At 32.7% G+C, this 14537-nt stretch overlaps 2 protein-coding genes across 3 annotated transcripts; both read right to left on the bottom strand.

Moving 5' to 3' along the window:
• Positions 1-511: 511 nt before the first annotated feature.
• Positions 512-3051, bottom strand: LOC142627469 (uncharacterized). Its single transcript, XM_075801338.1, has 8 exons — positions 2797-3051; positions 2533-2698; positions 2165-2406; positions 1842-2063; positions 1610-1702; positions 1409-1516; positions 902-1296; positions 512-763 (listed from the first exon to the last, which is right to left on the bottom strand). Exons 1-4 carry the CDS (start codon positions 3049-3051, stop codon positions 1944-1946), a joined length of 783 nt encoding a protein of 260 aa, XP_075657453.1. The 3' UTR covers positions 512-763; positions 902-1296; positions 1409-1516; positions 1610-1702; positions 1842-1943.
• On the bottom strand, positions 2905-10906 carry LOC142627468 (uncharacterized). 2 transcript variants are annotated; one of them, XM_075801336.1, is made up of 7 exons: positions 10770-10906; positions 8213-8227; positions 8023-8088; positions 4718-6927; positions 4327-4632; positions 4148-4235; positions 2905-4043 (listed from the first exon to the last, which is right to left on the bottom strand). In XM_075801336.1, exons 4-7 carry the CDS (start codon positions 5560-5562, stop codon positions 3600-3602), a joined length of 1683 nt encoding a protein of 560 aa, XP_075657451.1. In that variant the 5' UTR covers positions 5563-6927; positions 8023-8088; positions 8213-8227; positions 10770-10906; the 3' UTR covers positions 2905-3599. The 2 variants fall into 2 exon arrangements, with proteins under 2 accessions (XP_075657451.1, XP_075657452.1); XM_075801337.1 differs by having other exon boundaries at positions 4369-4632.
• Between the last annotated feature and the right edge of the window lie 3631 nt (positions 10907-14537).

Raw genomic sequence — 14537 nt, 5'->3', positions numbered from 1 at the left:
TCCAGTATTTCGTCACTAAGAACCTTTAGTGACGAAATTGGACTTTTAGTGACAAATTCATTTTGTCGCTGAAACCCCATCACTAAAAGTTTTGGTGACGAAAAATTTCGTCACTAAAAGTCCGATTTGATTTTTTTTTTTTTTAACTTTTAGAGACGAAAATGTTTCGTCACTAAATGTTTTCCTCACTAAAAACACCATTCAGTGACGAAAATATTTCGTCACTAAAAACACTTTAGTTTATTAAATCATATCTAGTGACGAATAATTTCGTCACTAAAACTATTTATTGGGTACATATAGTGATGAAAAAGTTCGTCACTAAAACTATTTTTAAGAAAATCCAAGCACATATAGTGATGAAAATTTTCGTCACTAAAACTATTTCTTACAAAATTTTGTTACATTTAGTGACGAAATATTTCGTCATTAAAATTTATTTTCTGTTTTTATTTTTTTCATGGTTTTGATATTAACCTGTAACCTGTTATTACATTACTAAAACCTCACATTTGAATAATACATTTATTTCAACAACACATTTATAAAAAAATATCCATACATTCCACAAGTAAAAAATAAAACAAATATCTAATTCAAACTCCTTCCATACAATAATTGTTTTCAACATATAAAATAACTCAAGATGTTTTATAACAATATAAAAAGTGTAGCATAATATAATTAGAACAAACGGAAAATGTCCTCATATGTCTTCAAGTAATGCCAAAAGTAAATCTCCTTAAAACCACCAATAAGAAATCTGCACAAATATAAAACCAATACTACATTAAAATCATAAAGTAAAAACATTAATTATGTTAGGAGAAACATTTCTAATAATACATTAAGAGTAGTCACACCATGTAATGTGGGTCAATTGCTAGAAGAAAGTACTAACCAAAACATGTTTTAACTTGAAGTTGAATCACCCCCATAGGTAAGAGCGTCATCATAACCATTTCTCCTTAAAAAGTTAAGAATATTCTTTTGGACCTCTTCTTGCTTAGCTCGTGCCTCTTGGTCCCTAGCTCGTGCCTCTTGGTCCCTAGCTCGCTCCTCTTGGTCCCTAGCTCTTGCCTCTTTGAGCTCAATGATCTCATTTTCTAACCGTTGAATATACTCTACCGAGGAATTAGATGAGGCGGTGGTTACTAGAGAAGAGGAAGGTCTCATGCCAAGTCCTTTTACAATACCGGACTTCTTCTTAAAAACCAAGTTTGAGATCTCCTCTTGTGTAAGGGGAATTGCATTAGGATCTTGACAATGATCCTCTTGCACTTTGAGAATATTTTCCTATCATTTGAAAAAGAGAAACAAACAAACAATCACAACATTAATAATACATATGTTATAGTTTTACAATCATGATAGAGATGGAATGATAAGGATGGAATGATATACATACATATGTCGCTTCATCCTCATGGTGTATCCACATATTAGTATTTGGATTGAAATGAACATCTTTGAAGATTTTTGCCAATTCAGGAACTTGACCATCATTACTATTTGTCTGATTAATTAACATTCAAGTGTTAAATAGTTATACTTAATTAATCACAACATGTAATATACAAAAGTTTAAGAAAAATGAAAAAATACGCACCTCCTCATCAACCCTAACAGCAAGTGCCTTTGTCCTGTATCTATGTTTGCCTGAAGTTTTCTTCCTATTTTCAGAGTTCTTTATTGATTTTTCCTAATAAACAACATTCAAGATATCTATTAGATCATGAACAAAACAGTATATATTTACTTTATCTAAGTATTAATCTAATTAGTTTACAACATAATATAGTAAACATTGGATAATAATAATATATGCATAAATAATTTACCAGCCAATACTTATTGGTCCATCTCTTATCAATTAGTTCAGTCCACAACTCAAGTTTGGCATTCTTTGGCGGGTGGCTTCTTGCATAGTCAACACCATGAGATTATATGAGCTTTTTATAAGCTTGATGCAACTTGTAGGAGCTAGAACTCAATAATCTTCCACATTTTGTATTTAATGTTTTCGTTACCAAGTTGGAATCCCCTAGTAGCTCAAACTGATCCTGTAAAATGAAGTGTATATGTATTATAAAAATACTATTATATGAATTTAATATGCTTAATGACAACAAAGACGAGTTAGACGTTATCAATGTAAATTTACCGCAATATTTTGAAGCACCACATCTCTAGTAGCAGCATCAACATTTTTCCAATTTTTCACGTTGTAACTGGACAAATTACTTCGCACTTGTAAGCCAATTTGATTGACAAGCTTGCACGCATTCTTCCCAACAGGAGCATCATATTCTGCAGCTATACGTACTGGCAACTTACAATTTTTTTCAACAAGTGCCCGTACTGCTATACCACGTGTTGTTTCATGGGTATTTCTGCTAGCGGATCCTATTTAAACATTATTAATGTTAAAAAATTATACATTCCATGTATATTATAACTAAATTAAGTGAAGTATAATCTCAATAGTAAAAACAGGGTGTAGTTGTAATTAAGTATGTTCTATGTAATTACCAGTCGTGCTAGTTAATGCGCCAATAGTCTGCGCCTCCGCACTAGAAGAACTTTGGATGGGAGGATTTGCTTCAGGAGGTGTTTCCGTAGATTGGACCGTAGATTGAACCACCGGGATAGATGCCTCACCTCGTGAGCGTGTAAGTCGTCCTGGTGTCATCTGTAACTAACAAACATACATATAATGAAACAACAAAGTTATTACAAGTAATGGAACAATAACATTATTATCATCTATTATATCCTATGGAACATCTATTGTACCTTATGGATTACAGAATTAGATGACTCATCATCATTGTCATCGTCACTAATAGGTGGTACATAATCATCATCTACCACAACACTAGCTCTACTTCTTTTCCCTTTTGCACAATAGGACTGAGCAGTATCCGTTAGAGAAGTTGAGATGTGCTTCAATCCCAAAGCATCAATTCTCTCTTGGTTTTGCCTCATTTTATCCAATCTTGCCATCTCATACCTTGGTATGTTATGAGTGTATTTGGCCTTTTTGGGCATTTTTTGAAACTATGTATTGATGTCATCAAGTTCAAAATAAGTACAAAACATCTCAATAACAATTACTACTAACTTTACATATCATAGTCTACGCCATTATCCATATCAAATAATTCACAAATGCAAAATTTGAACACAATTACTACTAACTCAACACAACAAATGACCACATCAATATCCATATCAAGTTCAAGATAAGTACAAAACAATTGCTACTTAGACAAGCATAAAACTTTAAGATAAGCACACAACATTTAAGACAATTGTCATGAACTCTACATATCATAATCCGTATCAAGATCAACATTAGGTATGTCATGCTCTTCATTTTGATTAGCATCTCTTGAAGTTCCACCTTCCACAACAACCTCAGTTTCAACATCACCCATACAATAATCAATAATATTGTCCTCAACATTGATAGAGAAAACATCAACAATAGCTTCTTGTTGAAATGCATCACTATCTTCTGTATTATCATTGAATTCTCCACTCTCGACTTCCGGGACATCAAACACTCCCCTATGTTGAATGGATTGCACAATTTTTCAAGGTTCACCCAATTTGGTATCTTGAAGGTAAAAAACTTGTTTCGCTTGACTAGGAAGTATAAAAGGGTCATTTTCATACCACCGACTTGTAACATCAATGCTTGTGCAGTGTGCATCGGTTCTTATCGTTCTTCTTCGACCATTGGTACCAGTATTGTACCATTCACACTGGAACAAAACAACTTTATGGCGAAACACATACTCCAATTCCCAAATTTTGCACACATGACCATAGAAGTCGTGCATTTCTCCCTCATGGTCCTCTTCCGTACATACACCACTGTTTTGGGTTACACGACGATTGTCTAGATCCCTTGTATGGAACTTTACACCATTGACCATATAAACTGTGTACTCCTTCACATGCGGCTTAGGACCATTTGCTAATGACCATAACTCTTTAGTAGCTTCTGGTGACTCGTTAACTTTCAATCTATTCATCTATAATGACATACAACAAGCGATATTAATTAATAATAAGTAATGACGAAACTATTTTCTTGTTTAATTTTTATTAGTGTGTGATTAAATTTCAAATTTCTTACACGTTCTCTGAACCACTTGGGAAACTCTTGTCGTTGAATTTGAGTTATGGCTTCTCCAGTAGGATTATGCAATGTACTTTTGTGTTCACTGTTAAAAATAAGGTGATTTATTTTCAGCTAAGCATTGCAGATAATATTCAAAACTTGATCAAACAATACATGCATATGAAATCACATACTTTAAATAAGGCTCTATCTCAGGACTATTGTACAGTAAGTACCAATGAGCAGTATCAAGCAATGCACGAGACAAGTTGCCATCATTTCGCCTACCACCTGTAGGTCGGGCAGTTTGTGAAAAAACTATCAATCCTTCACTAGATTCACCAAAATCTTCATTTCTTTCTCTTCGATTATGCACAGTTTCAATCCCATCAATATACAAAGACCAGTTGTTAATACATTCTTTGAGAATGTAAGCCTCTGCAATCGAACCTTCTGGTCGAGCTCGATTTGAAACGTATCTTTTTAATTTTCCAAGGTACCTACGAGGAAAACATACACACATTATGTGATTTTATACCATGTGGGAAAGATACAATTGATGGATACATTAAAGGGTCTAATTACCTTTCAATTGGGTACATCCACCGATATTGTACCAGGCCTCCTAGAATTGCTTCTCGAGGCAAGTGAACAGCAAGGTGGACCATAACATCAAAGAATGCTGGAGGAAATAACCTCTCAAGCTTGCATAGTATAAGAACTATACGTTCTTCTAGTTTCTCCAATTCACTCTGCTTTAGGGTTCTTGAGCATAAGTCTTGAAAGAAGCTGCCCAACTCAAACAATACAATACTAATATCTTTATGTGCAAACCCGTGCAACCCAACTGGAAGAATTCGTTGTAGTAGCACATGACAGTCATGGCTTTTCAAACCAGATAATCTACCATTTTTTGCATTCACTGACCTTGATATGTTGGCTACATAGCCATCCGGATACTTGACTGATTTCAAAAAATCATAGAAACCATCCCTTTCATTTGGGCTTAATGAAAAAAAAGCCCGAGGCTTGTCATATGATCCATCAGGACGTTGTTTCAAATACAACGTGTGCCTAAAGTTCATATTTTGCAAGTCTATCCGTGCCTTGTCAGTATCCTTGTTTCTCCCCTCAATGCACAACAAAGTACCGTAAGTACTCTCACTAATGTTCTTCTCCACATGCATGACATCAATGTTGTGCTTAAGCTTCTTATTCTTCCAGTATGGAAGCTTATACAAAATACTTACCTTTGACCAATTTGGCTCCCCAATGAGTTGTCTCTTCTTATTACTTGGATGCTTTCCTAAAATTATATTTGGCATTCTATCTAACTGTTCTTGTATCTTTCCCACTTGTAACTCTAAAGATCTCTTCCGTTTCTCTGATAAACCATTATGCAACCGACTATGTCTCCAACGATGTTCCATAGGCAAATAAGCTCGATGGTTAATGAATCAAATTTTACTTTCCAAAGCTTCTGAATATGGTTCATCGTTGCAAGTGTAACAAGAATGATAACCCTTTGTCTTCCACCCAGACACGTTACCAAATCCAGGATAGTTATGTATTGTCCACAACAAAGTTGCACGCATCTGAAAATGCTCTTTACTATAAGCATCATAATTTTCTACACCTTCTTCCCACAACTCCTTCAACTCGTCAACCAATGGTCTTAAGTAAGTATCAATCTCATTTCCTGGTTGATGGGGACCAGGAATAAGCAAGGACAACATAAAATATGGCTCCTTCATAATCAGCCAAGGCGGTAGGTTATAGGGGATAAGTATGACAGGCCACATACTATAGTTGTTGTTCATATTCCCAAAAGGGTTAAATCCATTTGTAGCCAACCCCAACCTTACATTGCGAGGTTCGAGGGCAAAATCAGGATGTTGCAAATCAAACTCCTTCCACTCCTCACTATCAACCGGATGCCTCATTATCCCATCATCCACTCATTTGTCTATATACCATCTCATGTCCTTAGCTCTTTGGCCTAACATGTACAATCTCCTCAATCTCGGTGTCAACGGGAAGTAACGCAATACCTTATGAGGAATCTTTTTACCTTGGGCACGTGTATCCTTGTACCTAGGCGTCTCACATACTGGACATTTATCAAGGTTTTCATTTTCCTTCCAAAATAGTGCACAATCATTTTTGCATGCATCTATATGCCCATATGACATGCCCAAGTCACGTAATATCTTCTTTGCCTCATAAGTTGACCTTGGAACCAAGTTATCTTTTGGTAAAACCTTTGTCAGCAATTCTAGCATCATATCAAGTCCCTTATTACTCAAGTTGGTCATTACCTTTACATTCAACATCTCAATAACAAACTTCAAGATACTATAATCAGTGCAACTCGGATACAACTCATGCTTTGCATCTTCCTCAAGTTTGTCAAAATGACGCACCTCCTCATCTTCGGTTGCATTTCTTGGTTCCCCTCTAATTTGGTCACCTACCAAGGCATCGATACCATCCATATGATCACCATCCGACATTTCATTATCATGAATGTTCTCATTCAATACACGAGGTTCTCCATGATTATACCAATTAACGTAAGATTGCATAATCCCACGATGAAGCAAATGGATACGCACAATTTGAAGAGATTGTCGATAGCAATTCACACAGTGAATACACGGGCATGGAATATTACCACTCAAGTCCACAACTGATCTTGCAAAATTAATAAATGTATTGACCCCTTCAATATATGGACGACTTAATCTGTCATCAGGTGTCTTAGCCATTGGCATCCAACTTTTATCCATGTTTGACTACAATAAGGTAAATGCTATTTTAGTAAAATAAGAATAACTCATGCTACTTAGATAAAGTTCTATCTCGTTCATGAATGCACAAGTATTGAAATCAAATAAAATACTATTCATCACATCTAATCAACAATACTCATTAACATTTGCAAGAAATGAAAAACACTCCCAATATTAGTTTAACCCACCTTATAACATCATGCAAGCCACCCGCTTGCTCCAACACAACATACCACCACAAAACCAATCACAAAACCAATCACAAACATCACAAGTATAGAGTTTTACAAGTATTTAAATCAAATAAAATACTATTCATCACATCTAATCAACAATACTCATTAACATTTGCAAAAAATGAAAAACACTCCCAATAATAGTTTAACCCACCTTATAACACCATGCAAGTCACCCGCTTGCTCCAACATAACATACCACCACAAAACCAATCACAAACATCATAAGTATAGAGTTTTACAAGTATTTAAATCAAATAAAATACTATTCATCACATCTAATCAACAATACTCATTAACATTTGCAAGAAATGAAAAACACTCCCAATATTAGTTTAACCCACCTTATAACATCATGCAAGCCACCCGCTTGCTCCAACACAACATACCACCACAAAACCAATCACAAAATCAATCACAAACATCACAAGTATAGCGTTTTACAAGTATTTAAATCAAATAAAATACTATTCATCACATCTAATCAACAATACTCATTAACATTTGCAAGAAATGAAAAACACTCCCAATATTAGTTTAACCCACCTTATAACATCATGCAAGCCACCCGCTTGCTCCAACACAACATACCACCACAAAACCAATCACAAAATCAATCACAAACATCACAAGTATAGCGTTTTACAAGTATTTAAATCAAATAAAATACTATTCATCACATCTAATCAACAATACTCATTAACATTTGCAAAAAATGAAAAACACTCCCAATATTAGTTTAACCCACCTTATAACACCATGCAAGCCACCCGCTTGCTCCAACACAACATACCACCACAAATCCAATTTCCAACATCACACGTATAGAGTTTTATAAGGTTTTCTACTAAAATTTACTTACTTGGTCAAGCTAAGCTTACAACTTTCAGAAAAAATCCAAAGTTATTGCAAACAATATGTATTTAACCTGTAAAAGAAAAGTTAAATTTATAAATACTTCAATCTTGAAAATGATCCTCTCATAATAAAAAGAAGCAAAGGTACTAGGCCAAGAGTGATCAATCACTAGTTTTTGCCAAAGGTACACTTACTGTTGAAATGCTTTCCTGCAGAAAGAGAAACAAAATTGAAAATTGAGGAACACAAACAATAATTTAAAATAACTAACTAAACCATAAAACAATAATCTAACTTTATCAAAGTGAAGACCCAAAACTGAGACCCAAAAACATTTCACAAATTGCAGTTAAAGTATAGTTAAAAGCATAAAAATTGAGCCAAACCTTACAAACAACACAAGAGGAAAAAAGAAAAAAGAAAAAAGAAAAAGAAAAAGGAAAAGCCCCACTTTATTAGTCTTATATTCTTATATGCCTTCACTTGATCACCAACAAGTTATGAACGCAGCATTGTCAATTGATACCTTATCCTCATAGAATTTTGGCAGCCATCCAACCAATTCTTGGAGCTTGTCTAGTCACTAGTAGAAAAAGAGTTTTTAGAGTTCTAAAGAGTTTTTCGGCAAACAAATGAAATAAAATTTAAATTATAACTTTTAGAAAGAAAAAAAAGTTCTACAATTTATTTTTCAATCTTTGTAAATCCAAAATTTTAAATTTGTATTTATATATTGCACACTTAAAATGTTAAAGAGGTTTTCAATTAAAACTTTATATCACAAAAGCTCTACAATTAAAGCTTTACAACTAAACCTTTACTTTCTACAACAATATTGCCAAAAATACACTAAAGTTTGTATGGAATAACTTAAGTTTATTAGTTTATTTGACTTGAAACATAAATCATGTAGGAGCACCTTTACCTTAAAGATATGAAACTTTAAAAAACTGTGTGTGAATTGGCTTAATGTTTAAGCCAGTTTATTAACTTAAACATTTTCTTGAAATGTAAACTATAAGTATTTTTTTAACACAAAGTAATTGCAATCTCAACCATTGAGATTATGCTTTAAGTTTATATGAAAGCTCACCAACCAGGAGACAATTATTTTAATAGGAACAGAATATGGTTAATGTAACAAAAGTGCTTTAATGACTTTAAGGGCTGCAGTCTTTGATACAGTGCATCTTTAGAGTGCAAATCAAAAACAGTGAAGCCAATTACTAATTTATTCCCTCTATCACCTTCTTCTGTCCTAACATCTGATGAGCTACCAATTTTACCCTTGGACTTGACAGACAATCCACCACAAGATAGACCCAAGCCAAGATCAAGTCCGTTCTCATCTTCCATTTTATATCAGACTGAAGTATATCAAAATAGTTCAAGCACAATCTTTTCCAGTTCTCATTGTTGAGCAGACTACTTTCCTCACAATTTTAATATAATAAGCAACCCACTCAAAAATATATCCCTGAAAATTAAGGGCAGCACATAAGAATATGAATTTAATGGGCAGGAATAGCACAAGTATATTTGACGAGTAGAAGAGTGAGGAAAGAATCATTGTAATTAGGCGTGGCCTTGAAAAAATTTAAAAAGAAAAAAAGACAAAAACCAAAGAATTTCAGCACCCAACCTAATTAACCATTGGCATTTAGCCAAGCACTATTGGTTAAAAAATTTAAACATAAACTGGTTAAAAGATTCATTAGATACTTATTTACTTATAAAAAAAATAAGGTTAGAAGCCCCATTTAAATTGTACAGTGTACACAAACATTGACAATATAGAGGTCCAACATGGTTCAACAAATGGTAATTGCTAGAAAGTGGAAGATGCAATCAACTACAGAAATTACTCCACATCCCAGATAAGTAGGGAATACCAATCACTCCATTAAAAACACCAAGCAAACTCACTTAATTTATAACAATTAATTATATATGCTAAAACAAAAATGAATTTCGCATCATATGACTTAAAACAAAACTTACCCAGTATTCAATACACTTTCAGAAAGTCAAAGTAAACAACTTTATAAAAAACCACTCTAAACCACCTCCATACTTAATAGAATGCTATTCACTAAGACTAGTTTGATAGCTGAGAAAGTGTGAAACGTATAGAGACACAAATTTCAACCTTAGATTCCATTTGGTTGGCACCCATATATGACGCAGCTGAACTTAAAACACCCATATTTATGACTTAGTGGAGCTGAAATGTTCCATTTCAGAAACAATAACAACAACAAATTATGAGACCCAGAAATTTGCTTTCTCAAAATTTCCATACATTTTTTAGCAATCAGTCCCAGATCTACCAACCACCAAATCATGCATTCAAAGCCATAAATAAACGAAATTGAAGATACCCAAAATATTAAAACTTCATAAAGTGAAAGAAAGGAACAAACTTGAGCCCTTAAATAGAAGGGTTAGTATGTGCAAATCAAAAACTATGATTTTCCTTTGTTTTCTCAGCAACCAAACACAGCCCAACCTCTAATTATTAACCCCTGAAAAAAAAAAAAAAAAAAAAAAAAAAAAAAAAAAAACAAATCAAAGCGAAAAATTCTGATCTCAAAGCCAACCCATTGAATCCCCCAAAAATAATCAATCTCCAAAATAAACCAAAACAAAATTTTCAACAAAAACACAAACACAAATCAATAATCCAAAATCAAATAAGCTAAATTTAACAAATGAGAGAGAGAGAGAGAGAGAGAGAGAGAGAGAACGAACCGGCGTTTGAAGCGTCGCCGTCACCGATAGAACTGAAGCGTCGCCGTCGCCGATTGTGTGTTGAGCTGAAGGTTCTTTTGGTCTGAAGGTTCTCTTGGTCTGAAGGTCTAAAGGTTCTTTTGTGTGAAGGTTCTTTTGGGAGCTGAAATAAAAGAGGGAAATGGCAAAATAAAAGGGTTTAAGTGACCTAATATACTTAGGTCTTTAGCGACGAACCTTTTCTGTTGCTAATGCCTACTTTGTTGTCGCTAAAGGTATCAGTTTTTTATGCTTTGTTAAGGTTTTAGAGACGAAATTAATATTTCGTCACTAAATCATACTTTTAGTGACGACTTGTGATTTCGTCACTAAAAACATGTAAGTGCAAAACCTACAGTGACGAAATATTTCGTCACTATAGATTAATTAAACTCGCGCCAAAGTTTCCCTCCCCTGGCGCCCATTTTTCAGATCACAATAGTGACGAAATTTATTTTTCGTCACTAAATGTTATAATTTTTTTCAGCTTTAGTGACAAAATGCATATTTCGTCACTAAAGCTGTATTTTTAGTGACGAAAAATATTTCCTCACTAATTTTCATCACTAAAAATACATTTTGTTGTAGTGTTTTGTCATTCCGAACTGAATATGAATTTTTGAACTAAATGAAGAATGTGTTTTCATTAAGTAGCTTCTTTTGGATTTGATGGTGCGGACGTTAGAGAAGAAAACCGATTTTTTTAAAAAAAAAAGTTGAGCGAAGAAGATGAGATGAAGGAGGAGTGTTATAGATTTGTAGACGCTTGAGTAGTCTAAGAAGAGGAATGAAAAGAGTTAAAACAAAAAAATGAGATGACATTTATGACACTTGGGAGGGGTAGAAAGGAAGTTTCTAGGAAGGTGCTTCCTTTACAATGCCATCACATGGCTTTTTATTCACAAAACTACCATTACATCATTTTATAAAATTATTTCTTTTAAATAAATAATCAGATAATCAATTTTGAATATTTTAACTTAACAATAATAGTAAAAGAATTCCGACATAAAAAATGGTAAACAAATAACTTTATTTCAATTTTGGGAAAAAAAAAAAAACTTATTTCAGCCCAAAAATAGTAGAAGTAATAGTTTTCCCGTTTATCACACGGGTTAGCGACTAATTTTCTGAAAAGTGAAAACCATCATGGTGGTGGTATAGTTTAAATTACTAAAATTGGAAAACCGAATTTGAAATTCAAAAACACATTATTAGCAAATGTTATATGTTCCCCATTATATATATTGTGTTTGTTTTTGTATAGCTTATTTAGTTTTTTGTTGAAAATGTGCTAAAATATATTTGTACTTTAAAAAGAATTAAAAAAGAAGAAGAGAAAATGAGGGAAAAAGTGAGGTTTTGAAAAAGGGTACATAAAGGCTTGTGATTCCAATGCCACAGCTATCTCATTATCAGCACCATCGTGGCAGCTTGTGTTGCCTTCACTTAGTTCACTAGTGGCATTATTGTGAGGATAATCCCATTTTATATATAAGTTACTCATTCAATTATAATAGTAAGATTCTTCTATCTTTCACCTCAAAATTACAAATAATAATATAGTAACATTATTAGGAGTCCGTTTGGTTCGATACATTTTAGGGAGGATGGAAAAAGAATGAGAGAAAATGGGAGAAAAAGAAATTTATAGGAATGTTTGGTTGGGTGGATTTGTGGAAAAAAAATTGATGAAGTCTGGATATTTTTTTTTTCAAGCTCACCAAAATGTTTTCTTCTCTATTTGAGAAGAAACTAAAGAGAAAAAGGAACACAAAAAGGACTTTTCGGACCATAATACCCTTTTGTGCAACGTAACCAACATAAAAATTAAAAATTAAAAATTAAAAATTAAAAATTAAAAATTAAAAAAAAACTGGATTCAAAATTTTTTTTTTTTTTGTCCTTTATTTGTTCATTATTTTTCTTAGCATCTGTTTTTGTCCTTTTCTGTTACCATATGTTTTCCGTTTTGTTTGTTTTTTTTTTTTTGATCAACCCTTTTTTTTCTTAATATCTGGTTTGATTTTTTTTTTTGCTAATTTGTTTTTTATTTATTAGGGGCATGAAAGTAAGTTTATACAAACAATATTTTCTATTATCTTATTTTTCTTCTCAACCAAATAAATGAGTTTTTCATTTCTCTACTTTTCTATCCTCTCAACTAAACATATATGAGAGAAATTTCATTTGTTTTTTTCTATCCCTTCCTCATTTTTTATCCTCCTCCATTTTCCACCCTCCAACCATTCTATGCGAGCATTCTATCATATATCATAAACTGACATCACCGATCACCCCTACCAAGAGACACCAAACTTACTTTGAGACAAACCCAAAAACAGATTTTTGTTATATATATATATATATATATATATATATATATATATATATAAAGTTGGAACTTAACATTTAATGTCACCACACTATCAATTATTGAGTCAAATCATCAGTACATCATGATTTTTATATTATTGATTAGTTCATCTAATTTTTTTTGATAATATTAAATATATTAAATTGTCCAAGATATTATTAGGGTGAAAAAACCGTCAAAGATGAATATGTAAAGTTAATTGTTTAATATATTTCATATTATAAAAAAAATAGAAGAACAAATAAAAAAATGGTGATATGCCCAATGATCTGGTCCATTCAGTCAAATTTGGTCAATTTTAATCCATTCAGTTTAGTTTAGTCTATTTCCCTGTATTAGGTCCACTTCAGTCATCAAAGGCCTTGTAGCTGAATTGACACATTCCTATGCACAAAGTGCTTGGGGGTCTAGGGGGGAAAGAATTCAAGCTGCGGGGTTAGCAGCATGTTGTAATTATCTCTAAAAAAAAAAAAAAAAGTCCACTTCAGTCCATTACAATCCAGTCTGTCCACTTCGATCCAATTTGGTTTACTTACTTAAAAATTAGGAAAAAAATATTTGGATTGAGAATACCTATTCTAAATTTGAATTTATTAAAATATATAGAAGATAAAAAGTAATATTTTTTTAATTCTTTAGTTTAATTATTTGCGGTATTGCCTTTCTTTATGTTCTTTTTTCACCTTTAGTTGATAATGATTATTAGTTTTTTAGTTTTTGAGTGAATTATACAATTTCAGTATTTTATATGATATAACTTGATTTTGAAGATCAATTTCTAAGACATAGAAATTAGGAGATTTCTATAACTATGGTTCTTTTAAGCTTTTAAATGATTTACTTGAGCATATGAAAGCTTTTTCTATTGCAATATAAGTTATTCAACATACCATGACAGAAATTCCTTTTATAGATAAATTTATTATCCTCTCCATTCTCCAACAAGAATGAGCATATATATTTTCATACAACTACTCAAAATAGTAAATATGACAAATTCACACAAAACAAGCTTTTTCTGTTGATGTTCTTAAAAGTTATTATAGTTTTTGAGTGAAGTTTGTGGTATGCTTTTGTGTTAGAACTACTCTTCCTCTCTCTTGTGTGTGTGTGTGTTTATTTCTCAAAAAACAAATTGTTGATGTTTCTATTGTGTGCGTAGGAAGAAGCACAAAAAAAAAAAAAAGTTGATATTTCTGTTGTGTAGTAGGATGCAATGTGGACCCAGTCTTTAGTAGATTGATAACACACCCTGCGAAAAGTGACTTTTTTTCATAGTCAGCTGCATGTATGCTATATAACCATTAATTTTTGGCCCAATAAAATCCTGTTATGACATAGTTTTTAAAATGACTAATGCTTATATAAAATGA

The sequence above is a fragment of the Castanea sativa genome, chromosome 3 (assembly GCF_040712315.1).
Source record: "Castanea sativa cultivar Marrone di Chiusa Pesio chromosome 3, ASM4071231v1".
Classification (NCBI taxonomy): domain Eukaryota; kingdom Viridiplantae; phylum Streptophyta; class Magnoliopsida; order Fagales; family Fagaceae; genus Castanea; species Castanea sativa.
This window is presented reverse-complemented; position numbering and strand designations above follow the sequence as displayed.

Bases quoted from the DNA above. Each gene is read 5' to 3' on its own strand.
- LOC142627469 (XM_075801338.1), bottom strand. From the start codon at position 3,051: ATGCCCAAAAAGGCCAAATACACTCATAACATACCAAGGTATGAGATG. The intron at 2,407-2,532 runs GTAATTACATAG...ATGTTTAAATAG, and splicing joins CGCATTAACTAGCACGACTG to GATCCGCTAGCAGAAATACC. The intron at 2,064-2,164 runs GTAAATTTACAT...TTCATTTTACAG, and splicing joins TGGTGCTTCAAAATATTGCG to GATCAGTTTGAGCTACTAGG.
- LOC142627468 (XM_075801336.1), bottom strand. From the start codon at position 5,562: ATGGAACATCGTTGGAGACATAGTCGGTTGCATAATGGTTTATCAGAG. The intron at 4,633-4,717 runs GTAATTAGACCC...TTTTCCTCGTAG, and splicing joins TGGATGTACCCAATTGAAAG to GTACCTTGGAAAATTAAAAA. The intron at 4,044-4,147 runs GTAAGAAATTTG...ATGTCATTATAG, and splicing joins CCAAGTGGTTCAGAGAACGT to ATGAATAGATTGAAAGTTAA.